Source organism: Mastomys coucha, unplaced genomic scaffold (genome assembly GCF_008632895.1).
Source record: "Mastomys coucha isolate ucsf_1 unplaced genomic scaffold, UCSF_Mcou_1 pScaffold12, whole genome shotgun sequence".
In the NCBI taxonomy this organism is placed as follows: Eukaryota; Metazoa; Chordata; class Mammalia; order Rodentia; family Muridae; genus Mastomys; species Mastomys coucha.
In genome coordinates, this window is record NW_022196894.1 from 27,908,434 (window position 1) to 27,922,300 (window position 13,867).

At 37.0% G+C, this 13,867-nt stretch overlaps 1 protein-coding gene and 1 long non-coding RNA gene across 9 annotated transcripts in view; one reads left to right on the top strand and one right to left on the bottom strand.

Annotated features, from left to right (window-relative positions):
* The window catches only part of LOC116085786, a 32,018-nt gene that overhangs the window by 15,367 nt on the left and 2,784 nt on the right, over positions 1–13,867 (top strand). The window contains exons 7-8 of one of the 3 annotated variants that reach the window (XR_004116722.1): positions 6,651–6,688; positions 7,140–7,432. The exons of 1 other annotated variant lie outside the window; for it this stretch is intronic. This is a non-coding gene — a long non-coding RNA (uncharacterized LOC116085786). Of the gene's footprint in view, positions 1–6,650; positions 6,792–7,139; positions 7,433–13,867 lie in introns of those variants that run through there. One more of the 3 variants, XR_004116723.1, reaches the window with a different exon arrangement.
* The window catches only part of Atp13a3 (ATPase 13A3), a 74,282-nt gene that overhangs the window by 11,719 nt on the left and 48,696 nt on the right, over positions 1–13,867 (bottom strand). For all 6 annotated transcript variants that reach the window (XM_031363583.1, XM_031363579.1, XM_031363580.1 and 3 more), the window contains 9 exons: positions 13,428–13,550; positions 13,261–13,340; positions 12,215–12,257; positions 12,017–12,126; positions 11,188–11,284; positions 9,772–9,844; positions 7,179–7,347; positions 5,621–5,808; positions 2,273–2,361 (listed from right to left, as the gene is read on the bottom strand). In XM_031363583.1, the coding sequence (XP_031219443.1) occupies positions 2,273–2,361; positions 5,621–5,808; positions 7,179–7,347; positions 9,772–9,844; positions 11,188–11,284; positions 12,017–12,126; positions 12,215–12,257; positions 13,261–13,340; positions 13,428–13,550 (972 nt within the window). The remainder of the gene's footprint in view (positions 1–2,272; positions 2,362–5,620; positions 5,809–7,178; positions 7,348–9,771; positions 9,845–11,187; positions 11,285–12,016; positions 12,127–12,214; positions 12,258–13,260; positions 13,341–13,427; positions 13,551–13,867) is intronic.

The window sequence follows — 13,867 nt, forward strand, 5'->3', positions numbered from 1 at the left end:
AAGAACCCTTAATTCACTGTTGGAGGAAGTGTGCACTGATGCAGCCTCCATGAAAAGCTAAAAAACAGAAATTACCATGATCCTAGCAATCTCATTCCTGGAAACGTCTAAGGATTTTATATCCTATTACAGGGATATCTATCTACACATCACTGCTCTCTTGTTATAATAGCTAGGAAATGAAATCAGCTTAGATGCTCATAAAGTGATAAATGGATAATGAAAATGTGCTGGATACATACAATGGAATTTATTCAGTTATAAAGAATAAAATTATGTCATCTCCAGAAAGATGGATGGAACTGGAATAAACTGTACTAAGTGCGGCAATACAGGCTCAGAAAGACAAATACATGTTTTCATTTATATATGGATTCCACCTTCAAATTTTTAGTGGGTTCAAGAAGCAAGAAGGGGGTCTTATAGGGAATGGAGGTAGTGAAACATATGTAAGTAGCGAGAAACAATATTAATGGTTAAAGGTTTAAGCAGGGATAGGGAGATGGGGAGGAAAATGGAGTTGGGGTGAGCTAAGAAAATAGCCTTATGAACATCTACTCTTAGTAAGCTAATTAACAATATACATAATCTACAGGGACTAGAGAAATGTCTCAGTGGTTGAGGCACTTGCTGCTCTTGGAGAGGACCGAGGTTCAGTTCCCAGAATCCCACATGAAAGTTCACAACTGTCTGTAATATATATATATGGCTTTTTGTTTCAAGAAAAAAATGAATTGGAATGAAGTACCATGTAGGAGTGAACACTGCTTCCTGAAGAAGACATAAAATATTATATGATATTCTCAGTGTCAGGTGTGGGGTATTTCCCTAGGGGACCCTCCAACCAATACAGATTATAGCCATTGCTCATCACAGCTAGCTCATCACAGCTAGAAGACTCAACTGCTGAAGATACAACACTTCAGTTATAAGACACAAAAAAATCAAGCTGAAACTGATCTGAAAATTCAGCAGTGGACCTGGCATGCAAAGATTTATGTACTAGTTAGTACACAAAGGTAGTTAGTACACAAAGGTTTTGTGGTAACCAACTACTCTGACTAGATGTTAGGCTTGCTCTATAGGGCAGATCTCATTGCAAACTTGATGTCTGTGAATGCGTGGTCCATGGCTTGCCCGGGTCACAATCCATAGGGGGAAATCTAATACTATTGTTTTTAATAAATGGATGTGTGCCTTCTAAATAGGTCTATTTCCATTGAAGAGGGCCACTCTCAATCTTGGTCAGAGAATCTTCTTTTGGCAGTGTCCAAAGCAGTCAATGCAGAGACTCTCTCTGCTTCCTGACTACAAATGTAGGGTGACCAACTGCCTCCAACCTGTACTAGTGTGCATCACCCATCCTGACAGAGGACACCCCTCAAACAATATACCAAAGTAAGTCTTTCCTCTCTAAATGGAATGAGAGAAGTAAGTAACACAGCAGGGAAAATGGGCACTGCTCACAGAAAGGGGAACTAATTATACCTGAATTTATTGAGCATCTCAGAATAACTCTAATCCTAAGTGCTTTTCCTGGGTCCCAACAAGCCCAATCTAAAATTTAAAAAGAAATATACAATAGACAAAACTATCTTGATGATTCAACAAGAGGCTGTATCAGAAGTCCTGGTCTGAAATACATAAAGATTCCTTACAAAGTCATAATAATTTGGACAATCTGATACTACCAAAGAAAAAAGCCAGGCGGTGGTGGCGCACGCCTATAATCCCAGCATGTGGGAGGAAGAGGCAGGCGGATTTCTGAGTTTGAAGCCAGCCTGGTCTACAGAGTGAGTTCCAGGACAGCCAGGGCTACACAGAGAAACTCTGTCTCAGAAAAACAAAACAAAACAGAAAAAAGAAAAAAGAGAACTCGAAACATAAAATATAAAGCTCCCAACAGGATGAAAGTCACAACCTCCATACTTGGGAACTGATATATCACAAAGGTACCACAGAAGACACATGGGAAAAGATGGGTCAATTAACTAAACAAGTATAATCAATCAATAAAATCTACTTTGATTATGTCCATTGTTTTAGAGTGGCTTTTGGTAAATACAACTACATATTAGATAAAAGGAAAGAAGCAATACTAGAAAAAATAAAGGTAGTTTATTTAATCTTCTTTCAGTACCAAACATCCAAAATATTATTTAGCTATTTATATTCTACATGATACTACAATGAAACTTTCTATCAATGTCTTACTACTGTTTTCCCAGTTCCTAGCAACCATGACAACAAGTAATGAAGTGCTAAGCCTTACCTCGAGAACCTGGTCAACAGAGGCAACCGGATGCAACATGATGAATAATATGAAAACATACAAAATAATCACAGATATAACAAAAAAATCTGGAAAAGAAAAGCAAACAATAAAATTAGGCATTTCACTTAAAAAGTGCCAAACACCAAGAAGCATACAATTACTTCAGATATACAATTTGGTTTGAATACCTCTACTTAAGTTGATGAAATATAAAAAGCATATACTGTTATTTCCTATAGTAGAAGACATTCTGCATAGACTCCTCCTCCGCAAGATTTATTAGATATTTAAATCCATTCCCTTTAACCTTAAATATATGACAGATAATGGTGGCATATGCTTTTAATCCCAGCATTACAGATGTGGACAGATCTTGAGTTTCAGGCTAGCCAGGAATACACAGTGAGACCCTTATCACTAAATTCAGTAATAACATCTTCCCAGGCAAAGACAGAAGTTGGACTTTACAAATAAACAAACAAACACAAGGACCAAAAAAATCCAACCAGTTTCTGTGACAAAACTGAAACCAGACACAGTGGTAACACCTTAAAAACCACAACTTGGGAGGTAGAAGATCAGAAGGTCAATACCCCCTTAGCTACATGAGACCCTGCCTCAAACAAAGAAGCAAACTCTAGTGAGAAATAATAGTTAAGATTAAAGTGTAGGGGGTTGGAGAGATAGCTCAGTGGTTAAGAGCACTGACTGCTCTTCCAAAGGTCCTGAGTTCAAATCTCAGCAACCACATGGTGGCTCACAACCATCTGTAATGAGATCTGATGCCCTCTTCTGAAGTGTCTGAAGATAGCTACAGTGTACTTACATATAATAAATAAATAAATCTTAAAGAAAAAAAAAGTTGTGTGAACCATCAGGATACTTGAAATGGAAGCACAGACAAACACAATTATGCATATGTAACAACTAAGTTTAAAAACTGAAGCTACACTGATAGTAGGTTTTATTTTAGAAGGGGTATTCCCTTCTATACCCAAGACTGTCTCTATACCCAAGACTGATAACTAATAACAGTACAAACAAAAATCTCAAATTAAGTACAATAATATATTACACTGATTAGATCTACAGAACAATTGAATAGCCTTAGCAAAGAACTGTTCCAAGAATTTCACTGGCAATGTACAGTACTAACAGGAAAACAAGGGGTAAAAACTAGCAGAATATATATGGCCAACTATATTGGTTCCTCTTATACCCTCTGCAGGCACAAAGCTTACAGGAAATAAAGTGGTTTTATGATTTCTGCTGAAATCATTTACTGATATTTTAGTGTACTTAAAAAGAAATTAGTGCTACTGCCAACAATAAAGCACTTACTCGTATCAACTGAAAACTAAATGAGAAGATAAATTTGAAATCTTCCAATCACGTAAAGGATGTATTTTTAACAAGTAGCTTAAGACTGAGTAAAGTAAGGTGGTGGTGGGGGGCACACACTTTTAAATCCAGCTCTTCCAAAACAAAACAAAAACAAACCTAGGTATGGCTCTATGTTAGAGTAGTTGCCAGGAAAGCTTTACACTCCTGAGTTCACCCCTATAACTGTCCCTGCTTGAAGTCAGTCGCTTGCTCGCTCACTCACTCACGACAATGTAAGTATAGATAGGGTAGAGTATATTCTTAGATTCCTAATACAGTGCCAACCTGAGGGCTAGGTTTCTTCATAACTATAAAGAAAAATAAAACAGAGAGAAAAAAGAAAGAAAGAAAAGAAAATGTCCACTGTTTCTGGACACAGCGCATTATACCTTCAATCTCAGAATTCAGGAGAATTACAAGTACAAGGTCTGCTAAGGAAAAGTAGCAAGTAAAGACATTTCTGCACAAGCCTGGTGACCTGAGTCTAATCTCTGACTCTCATGTGAAAGATGGAAGGAGAGCTGACTCCAAAAAGGATCCTCTGTCTTCCACATATAATATTAACAACAACAACAAAAAAGGTTAAGTAAGGAAGGGCTGGGGATGTGGCTCAGTTGGAAGAGTGCTTTACCCAGCCGGGCAGTGGTGGCGCATGCCTTTAATCCCAGTATTTGGGAGGCAGAGGCAGGCAGATTTCTGAGTTTTAGGCCAGCCTGGTCTACAGAGAAACTCTGTCTAAAAGAGTGATTTACCCAGCAAGGGTAGATCCCTAGTGTTACATAACATGTGGTAGCAAACATATGTAATCCTAGCACAAGCTCTGAGTAAACTCACAGCCTAACACACACAAGCTACACTAAAGTGAGGAGACTTGGGGATATAGTTCAGTGATACATACCTAGCTTGTGGTGGGAGTCCCTAGGGTTTAAGCCCTAATATTGCCTCCACTCACCCCCTAAAAAAGGTTCACCTTTTAGTATGTTAACATTTGTAAAAAGTGTTCTAAGTAGCATGGCATGCTTCTAGTAGATCTCTGTAACAATTATTAGTATAGTTACACAGCAACATGAATGCTAATAAGAACTCTTATCTAAAACAGAAAAATTACCAGTAAAAACAAATTTCCATATTACCTGTTCAAACACATGTACAAGGTCAAACACGAACAGTGCATGTGGAAATGGTTCTCAAATCCAGAATGAGATTCCAATGATTATCATTTATCTGACATCTAAAATCTAGTCCTGGCATTTTAACTGAACAATGACATCTTTTCACAGCTATACACAAACACTTGTTATTTGCTCCATGACACTGCAAAAGCTGTATCAACTAACATTTTCAATTTTTAAAATTATTATTACTGTTATGTCAACTGACGCACACACCAGACACATATGTGGAAGTCACAGATATCTGTGTGTAGCTTGGTCTCTTTTTGCACTTTTACATGTCCTAAGGATTGAACTCAGGTCAAGTTGTTCTTGCAGGACAGGTGCCCTTCAGAGCCATTTCACTGTTCCTATTTCTATTTTCAAAAGCTAGCAACTTACAAATCAAACCAAGTTTTGTCCATAAAGCACACTCACTGTTTCCCCAGAGATTCCTACAGGTTCCTGCTTCCAATCCTAATTCTCTGTACTCACTTAAAGAAAAGAAAGAGGCCCAAAGTAACAGGCTATGAAAACCAGAGTCATTTAAACTTAAGAGTGGGAACGCTCATAAAAGTGAAAACAAGACAATAAACATTCTAAGCATTAAACACCTGCCTCTCCAATGAAGGAATTGCTAGTTAAATTCCCTTATTTCTTTGTTTTTAAGTTTTGTCTTTGAGAAAGGGTCTGGCTATGTATGTAGATAAGTAGGATTACTGGCATGTTGCCAAGATCGGGTTTCTTCTCCATAATGGAAAGGAAGAAATGGAAAGGAAGAGAAAGGTGGAAATCATGACGTCACACTTACAATTCTTGTAGCAAGGCTGCCTGAATGGTTTTCCTTTTGAAAAGGCAACCGCCACTGTGAGGTACTGAAAACTGGAGATAAAAAACACTGTGGTATTCTCATAATTTTGTATTTTACACGAATCGAGTTCAGTCCCATTGTATAAGTGTGACGAGTTCCAACATGCGCTTCTTGTTGTATTACAAACACTGGAACACACAAAGATACCATTAAGAACATGGCAGCATCTTCCCAAGGGGCCAATGCTATTTTAGATGCCTTAAATCATTACAATACAAAGTAAGATGTATTTATAGCAAAAGGGGCAGTAACACAGGGCATGCAGAAGGCTATTCTTTACCCTTTAGCTACAGATTATAATTAAACAGATTATGGTTAACTATAATCAAAAAAAAATTAAACATATTTGGGATTTTAGCAGAGTGAGTGTAAACAGACCACAAGTCTGTCTTTAGCACTACCCCATGCTAACTGGGGACACACTATCTTATTTAATATATGTGATTGTACTTCTTTACCTAGGGTTCATACTTTTCTGGGTTATACTGTAGGATGACTTGTGCTAATACATAGCCAAACACTGACAACAAGATAACCTTCAATGTTTTCTAGTTAGGGCTTGCCCTCTTTTTCTAAGTGCACAGTACTGTCCAGCATACACAATTAGTAATGTTACTGCAACAAACATAGATGTTAAACCTCTATAAATGGACCCTGAAAATTGTGTGCATACCTTTTCACGGGCAATACCTATATACATTTAAGAAAACTATAGGTTTTTTAAATTTCCTAAAAATGTTAATGGTAATCTCAATCAAGCAAATTAAACTATTCACAACTGAAGAGTTGACAAAATTATCCAAATTTAATTAATTCATCACAGTTTGTGAGCAGTAGAACACTTCATAAATAAATACCTAATATTCTTTTCAGGATGTTTTAAAATATTTAATAAAAATGTTTGGAAATAGAAAACCTAGAAGCGTTATACTATACCTGAACCCTGATGCTAATTTTTCTCATTTTACAGACAAGCAAGTCTCAGAAGCAAATTCAGGTTCCATCTAGGTAATGAGTTGCACTTTGCCTAAGCACTTTCTACTATGGTCTTACATGGTCCCCTCTACAGTTTATGCTCAAATTTTATCCTCATTGAGATGGCAAAAGCAGAGACTGGGTGAAAACTTTAATAACAGGTGATTAGAGTTCTGCCCCCATGAGTAGATTAATTCACTGATGCAATAATGGAGAAATGGGAGCATATCAGAATAGGTCTCTCAATGTGTGATGTCTAGAAACATCTGGTAGAAACACCACCATCAAAAAAGGCAGTATGAATTTCTCAATCCAGAGGTAAGATGAATCCCTTTTCTTTATAACTTGGCTGTAGTACTGATGAACAGAAAATTAAGATACTCTTTCCTAAAGATAGAAGTTAACATGACAAAAAGACAAAGTTATTAAGGTGTTTAAAAAAGCTGCAAGTTCTATACACATTTCAAGGTTCATCTTTTTATAGTCACCATATACAACTTTTACAATGGATTGACCAACTCACTCTGAATTCGGATCACACACTTTATACTGCTTGACCCAGAAAAAACCCAGTGACTGAAATCCAACGGAGATCACAATCTGAGACAAGACGGAGAAGAGGAGTGCCCCGGATATAAGGCCTGAAGGTGGTCTCTGTGCCACAAGCTCTTTCCAGGCAGGATTTAAACTCACTGTATTTGAAAGGAAAGGACAAATAAAAATTGTGTCTAAATTTCTCACTAAGAAAGACATAATTAAATACTCTTGGAAATGAGACTTTTAAAATTCTGGTTTTGTCTTGTAAGTATTTAAAGTTTCTGAACACTCAAGCCAGATGTCATACACATTTAAATAATCTACAAAAGTAAATGATTTTTTTTAAATTCTAATTTCAAAAACGCCTCCAGTAACTTTTATTTTTCCACTGAAACTCATGTAAAATCCCAGTGCCAGTAAAACTAGTAACTATAAGCCAATGTGTGGTAGTAGTGCACACTTGTAACCCCAGCAAAATCATGTAATGTTATGTCATAACATAATGTAACATAAAAATGAAAGAAAAAAAAAACCCTAGTTAAATGATATACTAGCAATGTCTGAAGCTCTATGAACACAACAGTAACACTAATGAAAATTAGTCCAACTGATTGATAGCACATGGGTTCTACCAAGTTTTCCACTATAAATTGTCTAAATTTATCTTTTGATAATAACATCAAGTATTACAAAATTTTGATAAATTTTGCTTACTCATTGACTAGTCTTAACTACTAAGCCATTTTTTAATTCAGTAATTCTCGTCAGAGGTAGTTTTAACACCGCCAAGAAAGATACAAGAGCTCTATTTCAAGTAGCTGGAATTTTGACAGTATTGAAGACATGCAGTCAACAATGGATCATTTGTGTACCTTACAATGCACAGTATAGTTCTCCACATAGAATTATCTTCCTAAAATATAAATAAGAAGACCTGGATCTCTTCATGGTCAAATATAATAGTCCTCATATTAACTAGCAAGTTCTTTCAACAGCTTTTACTTATTTCCCAGGTATTTATTTCCAGTATGGACAGATTTGTGAATTCCTATTATTAATTTAAGAAGCCATATGCCTATTATTTATCTTGATGTTAGTACCAACATTAGTAAAAACATCCTGTTTCTCTTTACATGAAGAATCTACGAGGGCACAGCATTATCAGTGCAATATTCCTTAAGAAATTCACAGCCTAAGTTTAAAGGCAAGCACTGTCACCACCTGGCCGACATGTCTGTTTTACATCAATACCATGCAGCTTATATCAATACATCTCTGTAGTATAACCTGGCATCAAGGGTAGTAAACAGTGACACCTTCAGCAGTTCCTTTATTGTTCAGAATTGTTTTGGCTATCCTGGGTCTTTTGTTTTTCCATATGAAGATAAGAATTGTCTTTTCAAGGTCTGTAAAGAATTGCCTGGCAAGCAGGGTGGTGGAAGTACACCTTTGGTACCAGCACTTAGGAGGCAGAGGCAGGCAGATCTCCTGGGGGATTCTTCTTGAACCAGAGTTCAAGGCCAGCTTAATTTACAGAATGGGTTCCAAGACAGCCAGGACTACAGAGAAACCCTGTCTCAAAAAAAGTGTTGGCATTTTGATTTACCCAAAGGATGCTCCATCCTACCACAAAGACACTTTCTCAACTATGCTCACTGTAGCTTGATCCACAATAGCCAGAAACTGAGAACAACCCAGATGTCCCTCAACTGAATAGATTAAAAAAGTACAGCACATTTGCCCAGTGAAGTATTAGTGGTTTTTAAAAAATGACATCATGAAATTTGCAGGCAAATGGATGGGACTAGAAAAAAAAATCATCCTGGCATGTGATGTAACCTAGACCCAGAAAGATAGTCTGTATTTACTTGTAAATAGGTAAGAACTGTTAAGTAAATAATAATCAAGCTCCAATCAAGACTCAGAGAGTTTAGATAAAGAGGGGGGCTATAAGGAAAAAGCATAGAGAAGCATGGATCTCCCTGGGAAGGGAAAATAGAATAGATTCTAAGGCTGGGCTAGGTACTGGTAGGAATGGGAAAGGAAGTGATCAGGTGAGAGCCAGGAGGGGGTGTGGAGTAAGGGAATCTATTTTCAATAAAGAAGAAAAATAGCATCATTAGTTAAGAGTAAGATAATGCAGCAAGGATCAAATTCATAATTCTTGAACTGGATACTCTCCTGAGTATTTGAGCAAGAAGGGTAAGGTAAGCAGTTGAGTGTTTTATAGCTCTTTTGGTGTAAATAAATCTATTCCAAAAGCTGGAGGGGGGTCGGGGGAGAGAGAGAGAGAGAGAGACAGAGAAGGAGAGAGAGACAGAGAGAGAGACAGAGAGAGAGAGACAGAGACAGACAGACACACACATACAGACACTAGATAAAATGTATGAGTCAGGGTTATACCCCACTTCCAGTCTAGAGAACAGATAGGGCAAAATATAAACCAGTAATAAAACATATACAGGAAAACTGGACCATTATAAACTTACTCATAAAATGGTTGATGGAAACATACGAAAATTTAAAACATAATCTCAAATATTTGCATGCTTTGACAAAAAAAAAGGCAAAATACTCACTTGTAAATACTACTACCAAAATGATTGCCAGATCAATGAAGAGAAACTGAAAGTCTCCCAGGTTACTCAAGATCTACAAAAGCAATTGTGAAAGTTTAAGAGTGTTTTCATAGCACTGTTGCCAAGTTACAGTCTTGTTTTCCCCCAGGAATGACTCCTTCAAAATGATATGTCCTTGCTGGTTTTGCATTAAGTTGACACAAGCTAGACTCATAGAAAGGAAGGAGCCTCAGTTGAGAAAATGCCTCTGTGACATCCAGCTGTAAGGCATTTTCTCAATTACTAATCAATGAAGAAAGGGTCTATTGTGGATGGTGTCACACCTGGGTTGGTGGGCTTAAATTTTATACACCATCAGCAGCTCTCCTCCACGGCCTCTGCATCATTCCAGACCTGCTTGAATTCCTATGCTGGCTTTCTCCAGTGGTGGGCTATATGATCTGGAAAGGTAAGCCAAATAAACCCTTTTCTCCCTAACTTGCTTTTTGGTCATGGTGTTTCATCACAGCAATAGAAACATACTTAAACATTTGCCTCTGGAATCAATCAATAACAACATATTTACATAACTTTAAAGTCAAATCTTAGTATAAAAGGTTTAACTTTAAAATTTGTGTCGGTGTTTCTTCATATTTTAGTTTTTTGATTTTTATTTATTTTTTTTTTTGAGACAGGGTTTCTCTGTATAGCCCTGGCTGTCCTGGAACTCACTCTAGACCAGGCTGGCCTCGAACTCAGAAACTCACCTGCCTCTGCCTCCCAAGTGCTGGGATTAAAGGTGTGCGGCACCACTCCCTAGCTGTTTCTTCATGTTTTAAATCCTCCCTTCTGATACTTTGGTAAATAATAAAAGGAAGCGTTCACAAAGATACTTTTAGAATGTTTTAGTGTCAATTAGAAAATTACAGGTCAATCATGTTAATCATAATGTAAGAGAGTAGTAACTCCACTGTCTACATTCTACAAATGCAGTTTTACAATTGAAATGTCGCTCTTTTTTATTTCTGTAAATGCATAGCAAAGTTAACTATACCTGTAACTCTAACATAGGTGGCATATGCCTCTATCTCTAGCAGGAGAGCAGTTGAGGGTCAGAACTTCAAGGCCCTCTTCAACCACATAATGGGGTTACAAATTTGAAATCCTGTCCAGAGCAAGCAAAGCCAATCTGTACTACACACAAACAGCAACAACAAACCAAACAAACAAAAAAAAACACATTTTTTTTCATACAAAACTGTAGCCATGATTGCAGGCTTTAAGGAACATTTATCCCAAACTTCAATGCCTCAAGGTAATTTTACACACACTGCATAAATTTCCTTTTTAGGTCATGTATTCGAAATCAAAGACACAGATCCCACTATCTTTGGTTCTTTCCCATTAAGTACATGTCTATGTGGTGTGGGTACTCACAGAATATAGGAGAGTAACGCTGAAGTACTGAATGATGCTATATAGCGCCATAAATTTAAACACACAGAAGGACGTCATTAAAGCAGCGCGGCCTTCCCTGTGAATAAAAACGTTGAGTGTGACTAACAGCAAGCACCTTAGCCTATCCTTCAGACACAATTCCATATTCACAGATAAACACCACCAAAAAAAAAGTATGTTGCAATACAACTGGAAGAGTGTAAATCTGCTGCTAGTGAGTCATAGGTTCAACCACAGCTGAACATTAAACAAGTTCTATAGTTCTTTATGGTAATTCATTTTACTACATGTAAGTGCAAGACGGAATAAAAGAGTAAAACGCAAGAATAAAAGGCAAGAGTACATCTGTAATCCCAGCATTTGGGAGGCAGAGGCAGGCAGATTTCTGAGTTTGAGACCAGCCTGGTCTACAGAGTGAGTTCAGGGACAATATAGAAAAACCCTATCTTGAAAAAACAAACAACAAAAAAACAAGTTCAAGGCAATCCAGGCTACACAGTGAATTTCTGGCCAGCTTTGCTACGAAGGGGTGGGGTTACGGGTAGTGGAAGTGTTGCTTTTTCTGGGTCTGGAGAGCAGGTAACGGCACCGGCTGCTTTTCCAGAGGATCTGGGGTTTAATTCACAGCACCCATATGGCAACTCCAAACTGTCCAAAAGTCTAGTTCCAGGGGTTCAGAAACACTTTTATGGTCTCCTTGGGCACGAGGCACACACACAGTGCATAATATACTTTCATGCAGGCTAAACAGACTTTTTAAAAGGTATCATCAAAAAACACAAATATGAAAAATTCAGATTTTTCTTACCTGATAAGGTTTGGCACACAGGAGATACTGGGTGTCTTAGAAGTAAAAGGAGATGCCACAGAAGCTTCGAGCTCAGATAAGGAAATGCCACCATGTGCCCTCTTCAAAGCCTAATGGTTTAAAAAAACTGATTAAAATAAAATAAATTAAATTAATAAATTAAATTAAAATAAAATAAATCACAAAAACAGTACTTACACCACAATCATTTGCACCATCACCGCACATCCCAACAAAGTAACTAAGAAAAGAAAAATGAGTTTAAGACTTTAATTTCTTACAATTCACACATAAAGAAGTTGATTCTCCTCCAGCACAGAGTCAGAGAGCTAACACATAAAAGAAACAAGTGGTCTTCCTTCACACCAGGTTATCACACATTGCTCTTCGCCTGACAGCAATGGGTGGAGCTGCACATGGACAAATGATTTGGTGTCTCAACATCCTTACCTGGAGGGCAAGGTAAGAACTTGAACACAACTTTTTGGGTTATGAATAAAGATTTCTCCCCTAAAAGCTTCAAACATTACTAGTTACTAAAATTCCAGAGCCATGCATGACCCAAATGTATTTGTGTGAACCTGTAAACCCAGCACTTGGGAGGAGCAAGAGTTAAAGGCTAAGACCCTGCTCTGAAACATACCCTGAAGTTCAAATGATGAAGTCACTTCTTTATTATCCCCCCATACACATATAAGCACTAAGTGGATGAATCAGTTGAAATCAGGTTGAAGGAGGAAGAAAGAACAAATGAGACTGTGGGGGAGGAGGGAAGGAGGACCATAGGGAACGGGGAGTAGGTTTTAACACAGAACATACATGTACGTACGTTTCAAAAAAGAGCACCAATTAATGACCTCTGTGAGGGTATAATGATAACAAAGAATTCTGGATATTTTACGCAGAAAAACATGGAGGTGAACTTATTTTAAAAATAAACATAAAGTTCTTACCTAGTTGATAGGTAACAATTCTTTACACACAGACATTCACATGCATGTGCACACACTTTAAATATTTTTCATTTGAAATAAGTGTTTCAGATTTTTGGAATTTTTCATATTTTATAATATTTGCTTCAAATTCTGTGATGCTCAAAAAGTTTCAGATTTTAAAGCATTTCATATTTCAGGTGTTTGGCTTAAGGATGCTCAACTTATACATAAGTACTAGTTACTATTCAGAACTTGAAAATAAAATTATAATTCATAAGAAAAGAGCCATAAAAGCCCATCAATACTCACTCTACATTCTGCAATGCTTCCACCAACTGTGTTTTCTGATCTGGTGCCATTCGAGCAAACACAGTGCCATGCAACATCAACTACAAAACAAACATTGTTATTGTTTTGTTTTTTAAATGCTGTTCACAGTGAGCTCATGAACACATCCATAAATTTACATTACTTACCTTAGGAACAAGATCTTGAAAATGTTCCAGTATCACCGAAAATGACTTTCCATTCATCGCAAAATGATAGCGAGTCACCTGAAGATCCTCTAAACTATCATGGGCAAGTTTAATTGGAATAGCCTATACATAAGACATTTGAAACAATATTCAGGCACCCATACCAAGAAAATATATTCAATGTTTATGCCAATATTATTTCACATTATAAATATGTCATTAAAAACCTAGCATTTATTCAAAGAAAAGGAAAATCAGTATCAAAATTTAAACACCCAGATTCTTACGATAATGAATCAGAATCTCTGAAATGAGAGCCCTGGCTTCTATTTTCATTTAGTTTTTGTTTAGTGTTTCTTTTTTTTTTCTATTTATTTTATGTATGTAAGTACACTGTAACTGTCTTCAAACACACCAGAAGAGGGCATCAGATCTCATTA